The 14,541-nt window shown below is 39.3% G+C and overlaps 1 protein-coding gene across 2 annotated transcripts in view; it reads right to left on the minus strand.

The window, feature by feature from the left end:
- Nucleotides 1–314: 314 nt before the first annotated feature.
- The window catches only part of LOC102444287 (beta-1,3-galactosyltransferase 2-like), a 91,530-nt gene continuing 77,303 nt past the window's right edge, over nucleotides 315–14,541 (minus strand). The window contains exons 3-4 of one of the 2 annotated variants that reach the window (XM_075936729.1): nucleotides 9,628–9,735; nucleotides 315–2,032 (exon numbers count right to left, since the gene is read on the minus strand). In XM_075936729.1, the coding sequence (XP_075792844.1) occupies nucleotides 627–1,772 (1,146 nt within the window). In that variant the 5' untranslated portion in view covers nucleotides 1,773–2,032; nucleotides 9,628–9,735 and the 3' untranslated portion in view covers nucleotides 315–626. The remainder of the gene's footprint in view (nucleotides 2,033–9,627; nucleotides 9,736–14,541) is intronic. The other variant, XM_075936730.1, reaches the window with a different exon arrangement.

The raw sequence follows: 14,541 nt of genomic DNA on the forward strand, positions 1-14,541 counted from the left end.
GATTGGAGCAGGTGAGCAGAGAATGTTACACTGAATATTAGGTCCTGCAGACCGAACTCAGTTGAATCACTGTATTAGACTCATTTTGTTTGCACTTTGTTTGAAGGAGAAGAGGTCAAAAGAAGGACTCAACCTGTATACTCCAGCAGCAGCTAAGGGAATACATGATGATTTCCCTCCATTTCTGTAGGGAAGGAAAGTAGCCACTGGTTTTGTATCTTTTGGTTTAAAAGAAACAAATACCAGTAATTATCAGGGGTCTAGACGGTTGTACAAGATGCTAATGTATTAATGAACTATAGAAAACAACAGAATCAATTTATTTCATTATTTTATTTGAAACTCCACTTGATGTGAAGTAGAAGCCCCAAATCATTGTAAATTTCAATCCAATATATAACAAAAAAGAACTTAGGCTGAAGTTGTTCTGTAGGGTAGAATACAACTTTAATATATAAAGTTTCTTTTTGTAAATATAAATGAAATCAAAACTTTAATGTAGGATATAGACTCAAGTCTTTCTCTTCCTCCATGGAAGGCTCATGGAGCACAGTCAACAATTATAAGGCTGAAATAATATAGAAGCAAATATTGTAATTCCACACAATCTCTCCCATACCCTAGCTTTATTTAGCACACATATGTTTATTCTTTTGCAATTCTTCCCAGTATATTATCTGTTCATGTGATTGAATTCCATGGGAAGTAATCAGGCTGTTGTATGTACAAGGAGAAAATGGGACTTTATGTATATTAAACAAATAGTTATTAGGTGGAGGTACCATATTAATTCCTTCTTGTTCAAGACAGAGTGCTACATAAACATCTTCCAAGTACAAGAATTTGACTTTTAAAGATGCATTGATAATTTTTGCAACCAAATTCCCAGAAAAGACATACCCTGTTCCTGAACAAAAATCAGGATAGCGCTCAGATGAGTAGACCTCCTTTGGTACGTACCATTTGCTTTCAATATGGCGATGAGGCTTTGCATTTCTCATAAGGAAGCCAGTGAAATAATATGATGAAGGAGGCGTGAGTGGTCTTAGAAGACTTTGTATTAAATATTCTGTATTAACAAAAACATCAGTGTCTGTTTTCATGACAAAATTTGCACCAGCACAGTAGGTGGCAACCCACTTCAAGCCCATTATGGTTTTAAGAGTCAGGTTCTTGTAGGTGTCCAGAAAGTTTTGTTGAATGATGTCATGATATTGATTGCTCTCTTTCAATATAGCTTCATTTCTCTCTTTATCATTAACACCCAACATAAATAAGCGAATAACCTTTGTTCCTGGAATCACTGATTCATTCCCCCAGGTTTTCCTGATGGCTTCTCTGAGAGGCTTTTCATCAGCTTTGGTTGCTATTAATAGTACTAGGAAAGGAGTGCTGTCTTTACAGAGATCTCTTTCATTAATAAGAAACCGAAAGGGCTGAGTATCATTGAGTTCACTAGCAAATGGTGCCACATTTGCAGTTGGTCCTTCTACCTTCCTGTTTAATAAGAATGGTTTGAATCTGAAAATATTGCTTCTGTTTTCTTTTGCTGTCTGAGGTTTGTCATATCCTTTGATAGGAAATGCAAATCTTTCCATTACATTCAAAGCAATGTTTTCTTTAACTTTGATTTTTGCTATAAGAGCAAAGTAATTAAAAGTCACAGGAATGAAAATGAAATATATTCCTACAAAACAGATGGAGCCAATCAAGAAAATACACATCTTGGAACGCTTCCAAGGAACAGTAAAAAAGCGTCTATAGTGGGTCATGTTGGCAGTTTTCAAATTGATATAAACTGCTTTTGGTCATGCAGACATATGAAGAAGAGTGGTTGTTTGCAGCCGATTGGTTTCTTCCATGACAAATTCAGATCATCAAATCACTTCCATAGTACTGAATGTTCAAGGTTCTTTTAGCTAAACATGTTCCCTATTTTATGCTCAGACTGTACGCAGGTTATTTTCTTGTCAAAAAACTGGATACTGTATTTTTGGACTTTACTGTTACCTTCATTTTCCAGCTTTGCTCTCTGAGGATAATACACAAATACAAAATTATAAACGAAACACTTATTGTCCAATGCAATGTAGCCCAAACTTTACAAAATTTCTCAGCTTTTATGATACGAAAAACAAACTGCAGTGATAGAATTTCATTTATATGAAAAGTATAACTCCAAATGTTTTCCATATCCTGTGTCTTTCCATTAAAACTGCAACTTTAACACTAATAGAATTATCCATATATCTTGACAGAAAAAAACTCCATAACAAGTAAATATGCTAAAGGCAAGAGAGCATATTCTATTTTAAATATATAAGTTTAAGAAACATGCTAAAATGAACCATATTTGTAGTAATAACAGTAACAAAACCTTGACATAAATATATTTTATCTATTTGTATCAGTCATAGGTCAATTTGACATGTACACAAACTCATCACCAGTCTGCAGATGAAAATGACATGCCTGTACTTTCAATTTTGATTATAATTTGCAAGTATTTCAATTCCTTTTATAATGTTATTGCATTTTTAAGTAGAGCTGGGTGAAATTTTTCATTTCAATAGTTTGTTTACCAAAACAATTTGGATCACACAAGAGTTGTGTCTACTTTGCCTAATTACTTTGGAGGGGGAAAAAAACTCATCAGAAACATTGAAGCAGTTTGTTTTGTCATTTCTGAAACAAAATGTGTTAACTTTTCAGTAAGCTTTTTCTTTTTCAGAATTTCGCTGAATTTTATTTTTTAAAAACTGAAAAGGACTTTAAAACAGCAGAAATGAAATATTTCCTTTGAGTTGAACAAAATGTTTCCTTGACTTGAAACTTTTTAAAAACTCTTTCATTTGGTTGGAAAGTTAAAAACAAAAACAAAAACAAAGCAAGCAAACAAATAAAGAAAACCCATGGTTTATCTTGCATTGATCCAAACAGAGTTCTTTTTCAGTTTGAGACACCAAACTGAAAAATTGATTACTCTTGGTTCTGCTTTTAAGTGAATTTAGCGTTGATGAAAGGTGATAGATGCTGAAAAGTCTATGCTATGTACTTGATTCAGGAATTCAGCTAGAATCCTACATGCACAGGACCTGAAAAGCATGGGCATTCCTGCGCCTTAGTTCCAGATGGACAGCCTCAGAGGCTTGAAGGTAATTCTGTGTCCATAAGGGCCCTGGGGTTTGATTCAAACTAATGCAGCCCGGAGAGCACTTCCTGGTTCGAATCAGCTGGCGATCGGAATAGCGTGAGCAAGATTATGCTAATGAAGCACAGGATATTTAAATCCCCGTTTCATTAGCAATTTTGATCGGCTATTTTTGCATCCCAGTCTCGAGATAGGGAGGAAGTGTAGACGTACTCGTACAGACCAGTGAGTTTAACTTTTGTGCCAGGAAAGTTAATGGAACAAATAATTAAGGGATTAACTTGCAAACACCTGGACAATAATAAGGTGATAGGTAATAGCCAGCATGGATTTGCAAAGAACAAATCATGTCAAATCAATCTGAGAGCTTTCTTTGATAGGATAATGAATCTTGTGGATAAGGAAGAAGCAGTGGACATGGTATACCTAGATGTTAGTAAGGCACTTGATACTCTCTCGCATTATTTTCTTATCAATAAACAAGGCAAATACAACTTAGATGGGGCTACTATAAGGTGGGTGCATAATTGTCTGGATAACCATTATCAGAGAGTAGTTATTAAAAGTTCACAGTCATCCTGGAAGAGCATAACAAGTGGGGTTCCATGGGGGTCTGTTTTGGGACCGGTTCTGTTTAATATCTTCATCAACGATTTAGATATTGGCATAGAGAGTACACTTATTAAGTTTGCAGATGATACGAAGCTAGGAGGGGTTGCAACTGCTTTGGAGGACAGGGTCATAATTTAAAATGATCTGGACAAACTGGAGAAAGGGTTTGAGTTAAATAGGTTGAAGTTTAATAAAGGCTAATGCAAAGTACTCCACTTAGGAAGGAACAATCAGTCTCACACATACAGAATGGGAAGGGACCGTCTACGAAAGAGTACTGCAGAAACGGATCTAGGGGTCATAGCGGACCATTTGTTAAATATGTGTCAAGAGTGTGACACTGTTGCAAAAAAGCAAACATGATTCTGGGATGCATTAACAGGAGTGTTGTGAGCAAGACATGAGAAGTCATTCTTCTACTCTAGTCTGCACTGATTAGGCCTTAGTTGGAGTATTGTGTCCTATTCTGGGCAACTGTAATGGGTTGGAGTGGCCACCCAGTAACCCCCTAGGGGGAAATGCCCCTTCCTGAGCCTTGGTAGGCAGCACCGGACCCTAATGACTCACCTGGGAGGAAGCCAGGGGCCAGGTCCAGGGATATAAAAGGCCTGCTTGAAAGTCCAGTCAGTCCCCGGCCAGCAAGAGAGCCAGAAGCCTCCCCAGCCCAACCCAGTGAGGAACCAGAGCTGGGAGAAGCTAACGATGGACCTGGGCCAATGGGCCCACTATTGGAGGACTACCTGGAGGGTCTGCTTATCTGGCTGGAGGACTCCAACACTCACTGCCCACGGGACCGGCCCCGAAGCCAGGTACAAACCGAGGTGGGGGGGAAAAATAGACCGGCCCAGGAATAGCCGACCTCGGTCTGGCAGAGGGTCAGTGGGCTGCGGTACGGACCCCTGCTGGCCCAGAAACAAAAGGTCAGTGTGTTTGAACACGGATCCCTAGAGACCCAGCAGCTGACTGATTGGCTGCTGTCAGGGCCCTGAGCTGGAACGTGTGGTGTAGGGAAGACCCGCATCCCCCTAACACCCACTAATCGGGTGGTAGTCTCCCCTCTCTCTCTTTTTCTGCTACCACAGGCAAGGTGCCTGAACCCCTCCTGAACAAGGAGATAGACTATTTGCTTTTGTTTACCAGTGGTGAATTGGTTTGCTTGATTACTGCAGCCCTGCCCTGCTCTAGAACTGAGTTACAAACTGATTACTGCTGCAACCCTGCCCTGCACTAGGGCTGGGCTATAAACTGCTTGATTACTGCAGCCCTGCCCTGCTCTAGAACTGAGTTACAAACTGATTACTGCTGCAGCCCTGCCCTGCACTAGGGCTGGGCTATAAACTGCTTGATTACTGCAGCCCTGCCCTGCACTAGGACTGGGCTACAAACTGATTACTGCTGCAGCCCTGCTCTGCACTAGGGCTGGGCTATAAACTGCTTGATTACTGCAGCCCTGCCCTGCACTAGGACTGGGCTACAAACTGATTACTGCTGCAGCCCTGCCCTGCACTAGGGCTGGGCCATAAACTACTAATACAGTAGTCCGGCTCTGAACCAGGTTCAGACTTAGACTGTGTGTAGTGGGTTGGAGTGGCCATCCTCTGATCCCGAGGGGGCCACCTCCTTCCCCGGGGTTTGCAACACATTTCAAGAAAGATGTGGAGAAATTGGAGAAGGCCCAGAGAAGAGTAACAAGAATGATTAAAGGTCCTAGAGAACATGACCTATGAAGGAAGGCTGAAAGAACTGGGTTTGTTCAATTTGGAAAAGAGAAGATTGAGGGGATGTGATAGCGGTTTTCAAGTATATAAAAGGGTGTTACAATCAGGAGGGAGAAAAATTGTTCTCCTTGGCCTCTGAGGACAGGAAAAGAAGCTTAAACTGCAGCAAGGGAGGTTCAGATTGGACATTAGGAAAAAATTCCTACCTGTCAGGGTGGTTAAACACTGGAATAAATTGCCAAGGGGGGTTGTGGAATCTCCATCTCTGGAGATATTTAAGAGTAGGTTAGATAGACATCTGTCAGGGATGGTCTAGATCAGTGTTTCTGAAAGTGTTCCACTAAACCACTTTGAGAAACACATTAAATGGCCACTGGGATTTGTTTATTTAATGGCGCTGTGGCCACGGATCCTCGTGGCTCCCACTGGCTCTGTTTCATCCTTTGTAGCCAAGAAGAGCCGCTGCATGTACATATATATACAAGGTTCATTTTCAATATGATTAACAAGGAAACAAGGTGGCATTGTTCAGCCAATAAGCCTCTGCAGTGGGAATTAGGACACCTAGACTGTATTCCTGGCTCTGGGTCTGACCAGCTTTGTGATTTGGTCAAGTAGTTAATATTTAATACTTCAGAGGAAATTAACCTCCTTTGCAAAACATACTGATTTTTTGTTGTGCTGAATATGAGTAGATCACAGAACACCACCCAAAATTTTATATGAAAGAATGTTTCCCCTCCCACCCTCTCTCTCATCTGTTTTATGACAGCATCTCAATTAAGCTGTGACAGCGTATCAGCTAAGCAGTGTAATTATTGTTCTAAGAATTGTTGACCTGTTGGCTTGTCTCATGTACCATATGTTATTGAAGCGTGCTATAAATAGAATGACACTACTGGGGTATACTACTGAAACTAGGCCGTTAATCATATCAAAGCTATATATATATATATTTCAGTGTATAGGCAATACACTCTGATATTAGTGAATATGTACGTATGTATGTATATAGTCATGGTAAGAGTTGGATTATGGCTAAAAGAATTGCAAGTCCAGAAGGAAGACAGGTCCAGGTCATAAATTCTATACTCTCATCCTGAGAAGACACAGAAGTGACCACAAATAGTTACAGTAAAAAAAACCCTCTGCTAAATGGATGCTTTGGGGGGCTTTAGCAATCTGGTTACTAGACAGTAGGGACAGGTTTATATTTACCATAAGATGGATGCGTTGAAGGTCGATCTTCTAGCGTTTGACTTAGTCGGTTTAATATAGACCCATAAATCGAATGCTGAGGACAGCTTTCACTGGCATCCAGTACTTCTCCTTTGGTGAGGAGTAAGGGAAGCTGATGGGAGTGTTTGGTTCTATTGGCCTCCCACAGTGTGGATGCTGCCACGGCTCAGCTTAAAGTAAACTTGCTAAGGTCACTGGACAAATGACTGAGTATTTTATAAGTTACACAAATATGGGACATAAAACAGGATTTTGCTACACTGGCAAGGATGCCATGTGAGAAATGGTTATGAAATCACAGGATCACTGACATTTTTATACAAGTGTTATTTCAAATATCAAGCCCTTCTGAGAACTGCAAGATAGACAGATTTTAAGGGATTTTTGTATGGAATACAAAAAACCAGTGTGTCCTCCTAATCAACAAGACTGGAAATATGTTGAGACAGCTTGGCTGTGTCTAGACTGGCATGATTTTGTGGAAATACTTTTAACAGAAAAGCTTTTCCGTTAAAAGTATTTCCGCAAAAGAGTGTCTAGATTGACACAGATGCTTTTGCACAAAAGCATCCGTGCCCAGTTTAGACGCGCTTTTGTGCAAGAAAGCTCTGATGGCCATTTTAGCCATTGGGCTTTCTTGTGCAAAAAATTAAGGTGCCTGTCTACACTGGCCCTCCTGCACAAGTATTCTTGCGCAAGAGGGCTTATCTCTGAGTGGGAGTGTCAAAGTATTTGCGCAAGAAGCACTGAATTCTTACATTAGAACGTCAGTGCTCTTGCGCAAATTCAAGTGGCCAGTGTAGACAGCTGGCAAGTTGGCAAATCACAAACCCACTTTCTTGACTATAGCAGTGCTTCACCTAACAAGAACTGCTAACTGCAGTGACACAATAGAATAGGAATCTGGGGCAGGTAATGAATCATAGAATCATACAGCTGGAAGAGACCTCAGCAGGTCATCAAGTCCAACCCCCTGCCCAAGGCAGGAGCAATCCTTACTCCACACATGTTTGGCTGAAATCTGTACCAAAGCCTAGAATCTACATCTGCTCCTCCATCAATTTTGTTTTGAAGTTGCCTTATCACTAGTGGTGGTAATGAAAATGGCTGAGACAGAAAAGGCAGTAAGATTAAGGGGGAAAGAACCATTTATGAAGAGTTCCAAAGAGGATGGAGAGAGGCTGTTCTCAGTAGTGCCGGATGGCAGAACAAGGAGCAATGGTCTCAAGTTGTGGTGGGAAAGGTCCAAGTTGGATATTAGGAAAAACTATTTCACTAGGAAAGTGGTGAAGCACTGGAATGGGTTACCTAGGGAAGTAATGGAGACTCCATCCCTAGCGGTGTTTAAGTCTCGGCTTGAAAAAGCCCTGGCTGGGTTGATTTAGTTGAGATTGGTCCTGCCTAGAACAGGGGGCTGGACTTGATGACCTTCTGAGGTCTTTTCCAGCTCTATGGTTCTATGATTCTATGGTTCTATGAGACCCTCTGAAAATTAGTTATGACTTGCTGAAATACTAAATTAAAATTATAGAGCATCTTTAGTGTCAGAAGTGCCAATTTATTCCAGTTACATTAATGAAAAAAACCTTTTAGTGGGCCTTATATGTAAGGAGGAAAACAAATTTAATTCATTATGCAAGTTTCTTTGCAGGGTAACTAACATACTTCACCAGACAATGTTACTATCACTGTGTTTTCTAAAAGACCCCTTGTGTTAAAAACATACATGCAGAGAGAAGCAGGAATTTTTGTATGATTTCCTGATGAAAAAAACCCTTTCTGCAAAATTGAAATTTCAGTGGGAAATTGTCAGAAAAAATGGTTTCAGAAAAAATGGGTTCCTTCCACATATAAAAGAAGAAAAGAAAATGAAGATGATGGAGAAGAAGCTTGTAAGTGGAAACCCAACATACTGACAAATTCCACTTTGGCTATCCTGAAAAATATTTTTTCAGAATTTCTGATCAGCAGAAAAGAGAGATTTTACTTTCTATTGTGAACCCGGGTAAGCCTTGAAATTTTGCACAGGACATACATTCAATTATCAGAACAGTTTTACAGAAAATTTCTGCCTAGAAGAACCTACAGTCTCAATAGACAAAGCAAACTCAGGTTGAGGGAAGCAGTATCACACCCACTAATCTGGCAAATCAAAAGGTCCTCCAACGAGAGAACAATTAGGAACAAACAAAAAGCAACAAGTTACTGTACTGTATTTTAATATTAAAGAAGAAAATGAAAAGTGCCAGTGAAAATGAGGATACATGACCTCTTACATGAGGTCGTCAGTGCTTTTCCGGAAATTCAAGCGGCCAGTGTAGGCAGCTGGCAAGTTTTTCCGCAGAAGCAGATGATTTTGCGGAAAATCTTACCAGTCTAGCCACAGCCTTCATGTATAATTTTCATCACTATTTGCCCACTTTTACATGCAATTGTATGAAGATAAAAGCATAGCTATATAGCAGTCTTCATGTTACAAAAATTGTTCTCATATTCTCATATTGTTTTTTTTTTCTTTGTGATTTTCCTTCCCATGCTGAACCTGCTTGGCATAATTGTATTTTGCTTACATTCCTTTTACACCCATATACCCTTTTTGGATGAAAGCCTGAACCTGTTGAAAAGGCGATGGCAAATTCCTAGAACACATTCCTTAAAGCAGCTGAGAACATTCACAATTCATAGTTTGATAAATAAACAATCAGATGATTGGGAACAGCATTCATGCAGCTGAACAAAGCTGCATTTATTTTTGCAAATATTCTCTGTACTTTACACTTTGTACCTGAGACTCTTAAAATGTTCAAGCAGATAGAGAGACTTAGCCCTTGCACTGCCTTGTCTACTAAAATTCTTTACAGAAAAATCACGACTAAAATTCATATTGAAAACAAGATTGTTTCTTACCTACGTAGATTCATGTGGTATCTTAAAATGACCTAGAGCTCATGCAGGTTTACTCTTCTGATGGAGGATTTAAACTCTCAGTTCCTTAGTCCACTAAGTAAGTGTGATCTAAACCAGCAAAAGAAATATGGGAGTGACTTATATTTACTAACGCTGTTATTTTTTCTTGCATGGGTGTGACCTACACGTTAAAGCAAGTCATATTATAATCCATTTTGCCAACACTTTGTTTCCTTGTTTGCTCAATAACTGAAATACGAGAGCGGTAAAAGTTGAGCTAGAGCTAGTGGTAATGGGCTTGGTTCAGAAGTTAGTACAGGAAAAGAACTAGTTAAAAATTACTTAGAAAAGTTAGATGGCTACAAGAACCAGAGCCTGATGAAATACATCCTAGAATACTCAAGAAGCTGATAGAGGAGATATCTGCACCTTTAGCTATCATCTTTGAAAAGTCATGGAAGTTTGGAGATATTCCAGATGACTACAAAAAGACAAAGATAGTGTCATGCTATAAAAAGGGAAATAGGGACAGACCAGTCAGTTTAACTTCTGTGCCAGGAAAAATAATGGAGCAAATAATTGCAGAGTTCAATTGAAAATATCTGGAAGATAATAAGGTGATAAAAATAGTCAATATGGATTTGTAAAGAACAAATAATGTCAGGCTAATCTGATATCTTTCTCTGTTAGGGTACGTCTACACTAGCCTCCTAGTTCGAACTAGGGAGGCTAATGAGGGTGACCAAAATTGCTAATGAAGCACGGGATTTAAATATCCTGCGCTTGATTAGCATATTCCCGGCTGGTCGCCATTTTGAAAACGGACTAGCCCAAAGTTACTGCCTGCGTCTACATGTGACAGAAAAGCGGAATTCTGAGATAAACCCCTTGGTTCGAATTAACTGTTAAACCTTGTGGAATGAGGTTTATGGAATGAGACTTACAAAGTCTGCAGATGATACCAAGCTGGGAAGGGTTGCAAGTGCTTTGGAGGAAAGTACCATAATTCAAATGTATCTGGCAAACTGGAGAAATGGTCTCAGGTAATAGAAGGAAGCTTAATAAGTAGAAATACAAAGTACTCCACTTAGGAGGGAAAAATCCATATCACATATACGGAATGGGAAGCGACTGTCTAAGAAAGGGTACTGCAGAAAGTGATCTAGAGATCGTAATGGACCACAAACTAACTATGAGTTAACAGTGTGACACTGCTGCAACAAACACAAACATGATTCTGGGATGCATTAATAGGAGTGTTGTGAGCAAGTCATGAAAAATAATTCTTCCATTCTACTTTGCACTGATCAGGCCTTAATTAGAGTTTTGTGTCCAGTTCTGAGCACCACATTTCAAGAAAGATGTGGAGAAATTGGAGAGGGTACAGAAAAGATCAACAAAAATGACAAAAGTGCTAAAAAACATTAGCTAGGAGGAAAGACTGAAAGAACTGGGTTTGTTTAGTTTAGAAAAGAAGTCTGAGAGGGGACATGATAGTGGCTTTCAATACCTAAAAAGGTCTCACAAGAGAGAGGGAGAAAATTGTTAATAATAGGACAAGTAGCAAAGGGCTTTAATTGAAGCAAGAGGGGGTTAGACTGAACAGTAGGAAAAAAATTCCAACTGTCAAAGTGGTTAAACACTGGAATAAGTTGCCTGGCGAAGTTGTGGAATCTCCATATATTTATCCAGACTGCAATTTTAGCCAGGTCAATGGGGTGAATATCGACACAGAAATCTCCAGTGGGTCCAGATGCAGTAGCCCATATACCCAGTGATACCAGAAACAGTTAGAACTTCAGAAAGGTCTGGATCTAAACAGAAAAAAATAATACAATGTACATATACAATGTCAATGAGAAAAAATACACCTGGATACTGCCTATTTGTGGCAATCTTGATAAAGCCTTTTCTCCTTTATGTCAATGTGAATTCATTAATGGGCACGGAAGCAAGATTGGCTTAAAGCAGCATTCAGCAAAGGTGGATACAAGAAAAAAGCCTGGGTCAAAAATCTGTCAACTATTAAAATTATTTTTCTCTTCAAACATTGAAAGTGACAAAATTGTAATAATTTACCACACCGTTCACCACAGCATTATTTCTACAGTACAGGCTGTTGTGACTAAAGTTGTTAGTGAAATGGTTCACACGCCAACCATTGCTAACAAATTGCCTTGTGCAAGAACTAAGCAAGAGCTATGAGAGACCACTGTTTTGGTCACAAAACCTGTGAGGGATTGTTCATGGGATTAAACAGTATTGCCATCATAACAATCCATATATTTCCCTGTAGCAGTTGATGTATCAGATATTATAGGCCAATTAAAATCAATGTGCTTACGACACTCTAACATATTAGGCTATGTCTAGACTGAAGTGCTTTTCTGGGATACCTCTAGTATCCCGGAAAAGCAATGCCCCATCGAAGGAATGTGTCCAGTTTTCCCCAAATTTTTTTGAAAAAGCGGATGCACTCTTTCACCATCCCTATAAACCTCATTCTACGAATAAGAAGGGATGTGTTGAAAGAGCATTTTTGTCCAAAATTTGGCACTGTATAGACGCACCAAATCTCAGAAAAGTCTCTTTTGAAAGTTAATTGGAAAAAGATATGCAATACTGCAAACTGCATTTTTTTTCCGATTTACCAGTGCAGTCTAGACATAGCCTCAGATGGCTTGCAGTTTAAGTTGCTTGACTTTTGAGAAGTCAAAGATGAATCTTCAAGTAGCATTCATCATGCTGGAAAGAACTTCCTAGAGAAAGACCAGATACTATGAATTGAATTACTGAATACTCTAAGGCAGTGTTTCTCAACCTTTTTTTTTATAAAATACCCCCTTTTAAAAAATTGTAAGTACCCCCAGTACCTACCCCCAGTTTTCAGACACACAGCATTTTTTTTCTACTATTGCAACACATTAGTTTAAACAACTTAATTGTAGCCGGGCAAGCGATGAAATTTTTGGATGTAAAAAGTACAAAAATAATAAAGCACTGTAAAATTTAAAACAAAAAATCAGTTTTCTCCAAGTTTCAGTTGTGTTGATGTACCCCCCAGACTTGTCTTGTACTGAGCACTCTACTTCCTCTCAACTCTTTGTGAAGTCATGTTGTGAGGTTCCACCACTTAACCCTACCCTTACAGATTTTAGCAAAGTGATAGAAATGTAGCCGTGTTAGTCTGGTGTAGCTGAAACAAAATACAGGACTATGTAGCACTTTAAAGACTAATAAGATGGTTTATTAGCTGATGAGCTTTCATGGGCCAGACCCACTTCCTCAGATCAAATAGTGGAAGAAAATTGTCACAACCATTTATACCAAAGGATACAATTTTAAAAAATGAACACATATGAAAAGGACAAATCAAATTTCAGAAGGGTAAATGTCTGTGAGCTAATGATATTAGAGGTGATAATTGGGGAAGCTATCTTTGTAATGGGTAAGGTAATTAGATTCCTTATTCAGACCCAAGTGTAAAGTGTTGAATTTAAGCATGAATAACAGTTTAGAGGATTCTCTTTCAAGTGCAGTCTTAAAAGGCTTTTGAAGCAAAATGCAGGTAATTAAGTCGTTGAGACAATGTCCTTTCTGGTTGAAATGGCAAGAAACTATTTTTTCTTTGTGATCTTGTCTGATATCTGTTTTGTGGGCATTAATCCTTTGGCGAAGTGTCTGAGATGTCTGTCCAATGTACTTAGCAGACGGACACTTAGGCACATGATAGCATAAATTATATTTCTGGATGAGCAGGAATATGTGTTCTTGATCATATAACTCAACTGATTAGGTCCAATAATGGTATCAGCAGAGTGAATATGTGGACAAAGCTGGCAATGGGGTTTGTTGCAAAGGAAGGTACCAGGATTGGTATTAGTGTGGTATGTCCTGTGGTTGTTGGTAAGAATCATCTTGAGGTTAGGTGGTTGTCTATAGGAGACTATGGGTCTGTCTCCCAGAGCCTCTTGGAGTTTAGTATCCTGTTCCAGTATAGGCTGTAGTTTATTGATAATGTGTTGGACAGGTTTAAGTTTTTCTTCCACTATTTGATCTGAGGAAGTGGGTCTGGCCCATGAAAGCTCATCATCTAATAAACCATCTTGTTAGTCTTTAAAGTGCTACATAGTTTGTTAAGGCTTATGATGTGAGACTTAAAAAGTTTGACTGATTCAGTTTACCAGAGAGACTGCTGAGAAGTGATTTGATCTCTTTGTACATACAGAAAAAAAGATAACAGGGTACTTTTCAAATTTATTAAGAAAAACAAACTCCAATGGCTAGAATATAATGCTAGGTAAATTCAGGCTTGAAATAAGATGCCGTTTTCTTGCTGTGAGGAGAGTTAAACACTAAGGGTATGTCTACACTACCCCCCTAGTTCGAACTAGGGGGGTAATGTATGCATACCGAACTTGCTAATGAAGCCCGGGATTTGAATTTCCCGGGCTTCATTAGCATAAAGCCGGCTCCACCATTTTTAAAAGCCGGCTTGTTCGAACCCCGTGCCGCGTGTAGCCGCTAGATAGTTCGAACTATGTAGCCATTCCGATCCATCTGTACACCTCGTTCCAGATAGAGGTGTTGACAGCTGCTCCATCATCTTGACTCTTTAGGAAGAGATTAGCTATATTTTTAAAAAACTTGCTTTAATCCAGCATCAGGGAGTCATTGCAGATCCAGTCAGACTGGATGGCTGTGGAATTGATGTTTTAGTCCTTTCCTTCATGGGCTATGAGAGGAACACGAAGCTCTACATGGCTATCAGCAGGCTCATAATCTTTGCAGCTCTACTTGATTTTTTTCACCAAGGCATATTTGTCCAGAGACACGCTGTGTTTCTCCTTACACATCTTCCTCTGATGCATACTAGATTGACCACAGCTAGAGATGAGACCGAGAATCTGTTTT

Source organism: Pelodiscus sinensis, chromosome 9 (assembly GCF_049634645.1).
Source record: "Pelodiscus sinensis isolate JC-2024 chromosome 9, ASM4963464v1, whole genome shotgun sequence".
Classification (NCBI taxonomy): Eukaryota; Metazoa; Chordata; order Testudines; family Trionychidae; genus Pelodiscus; species Pelodiscus sinensis.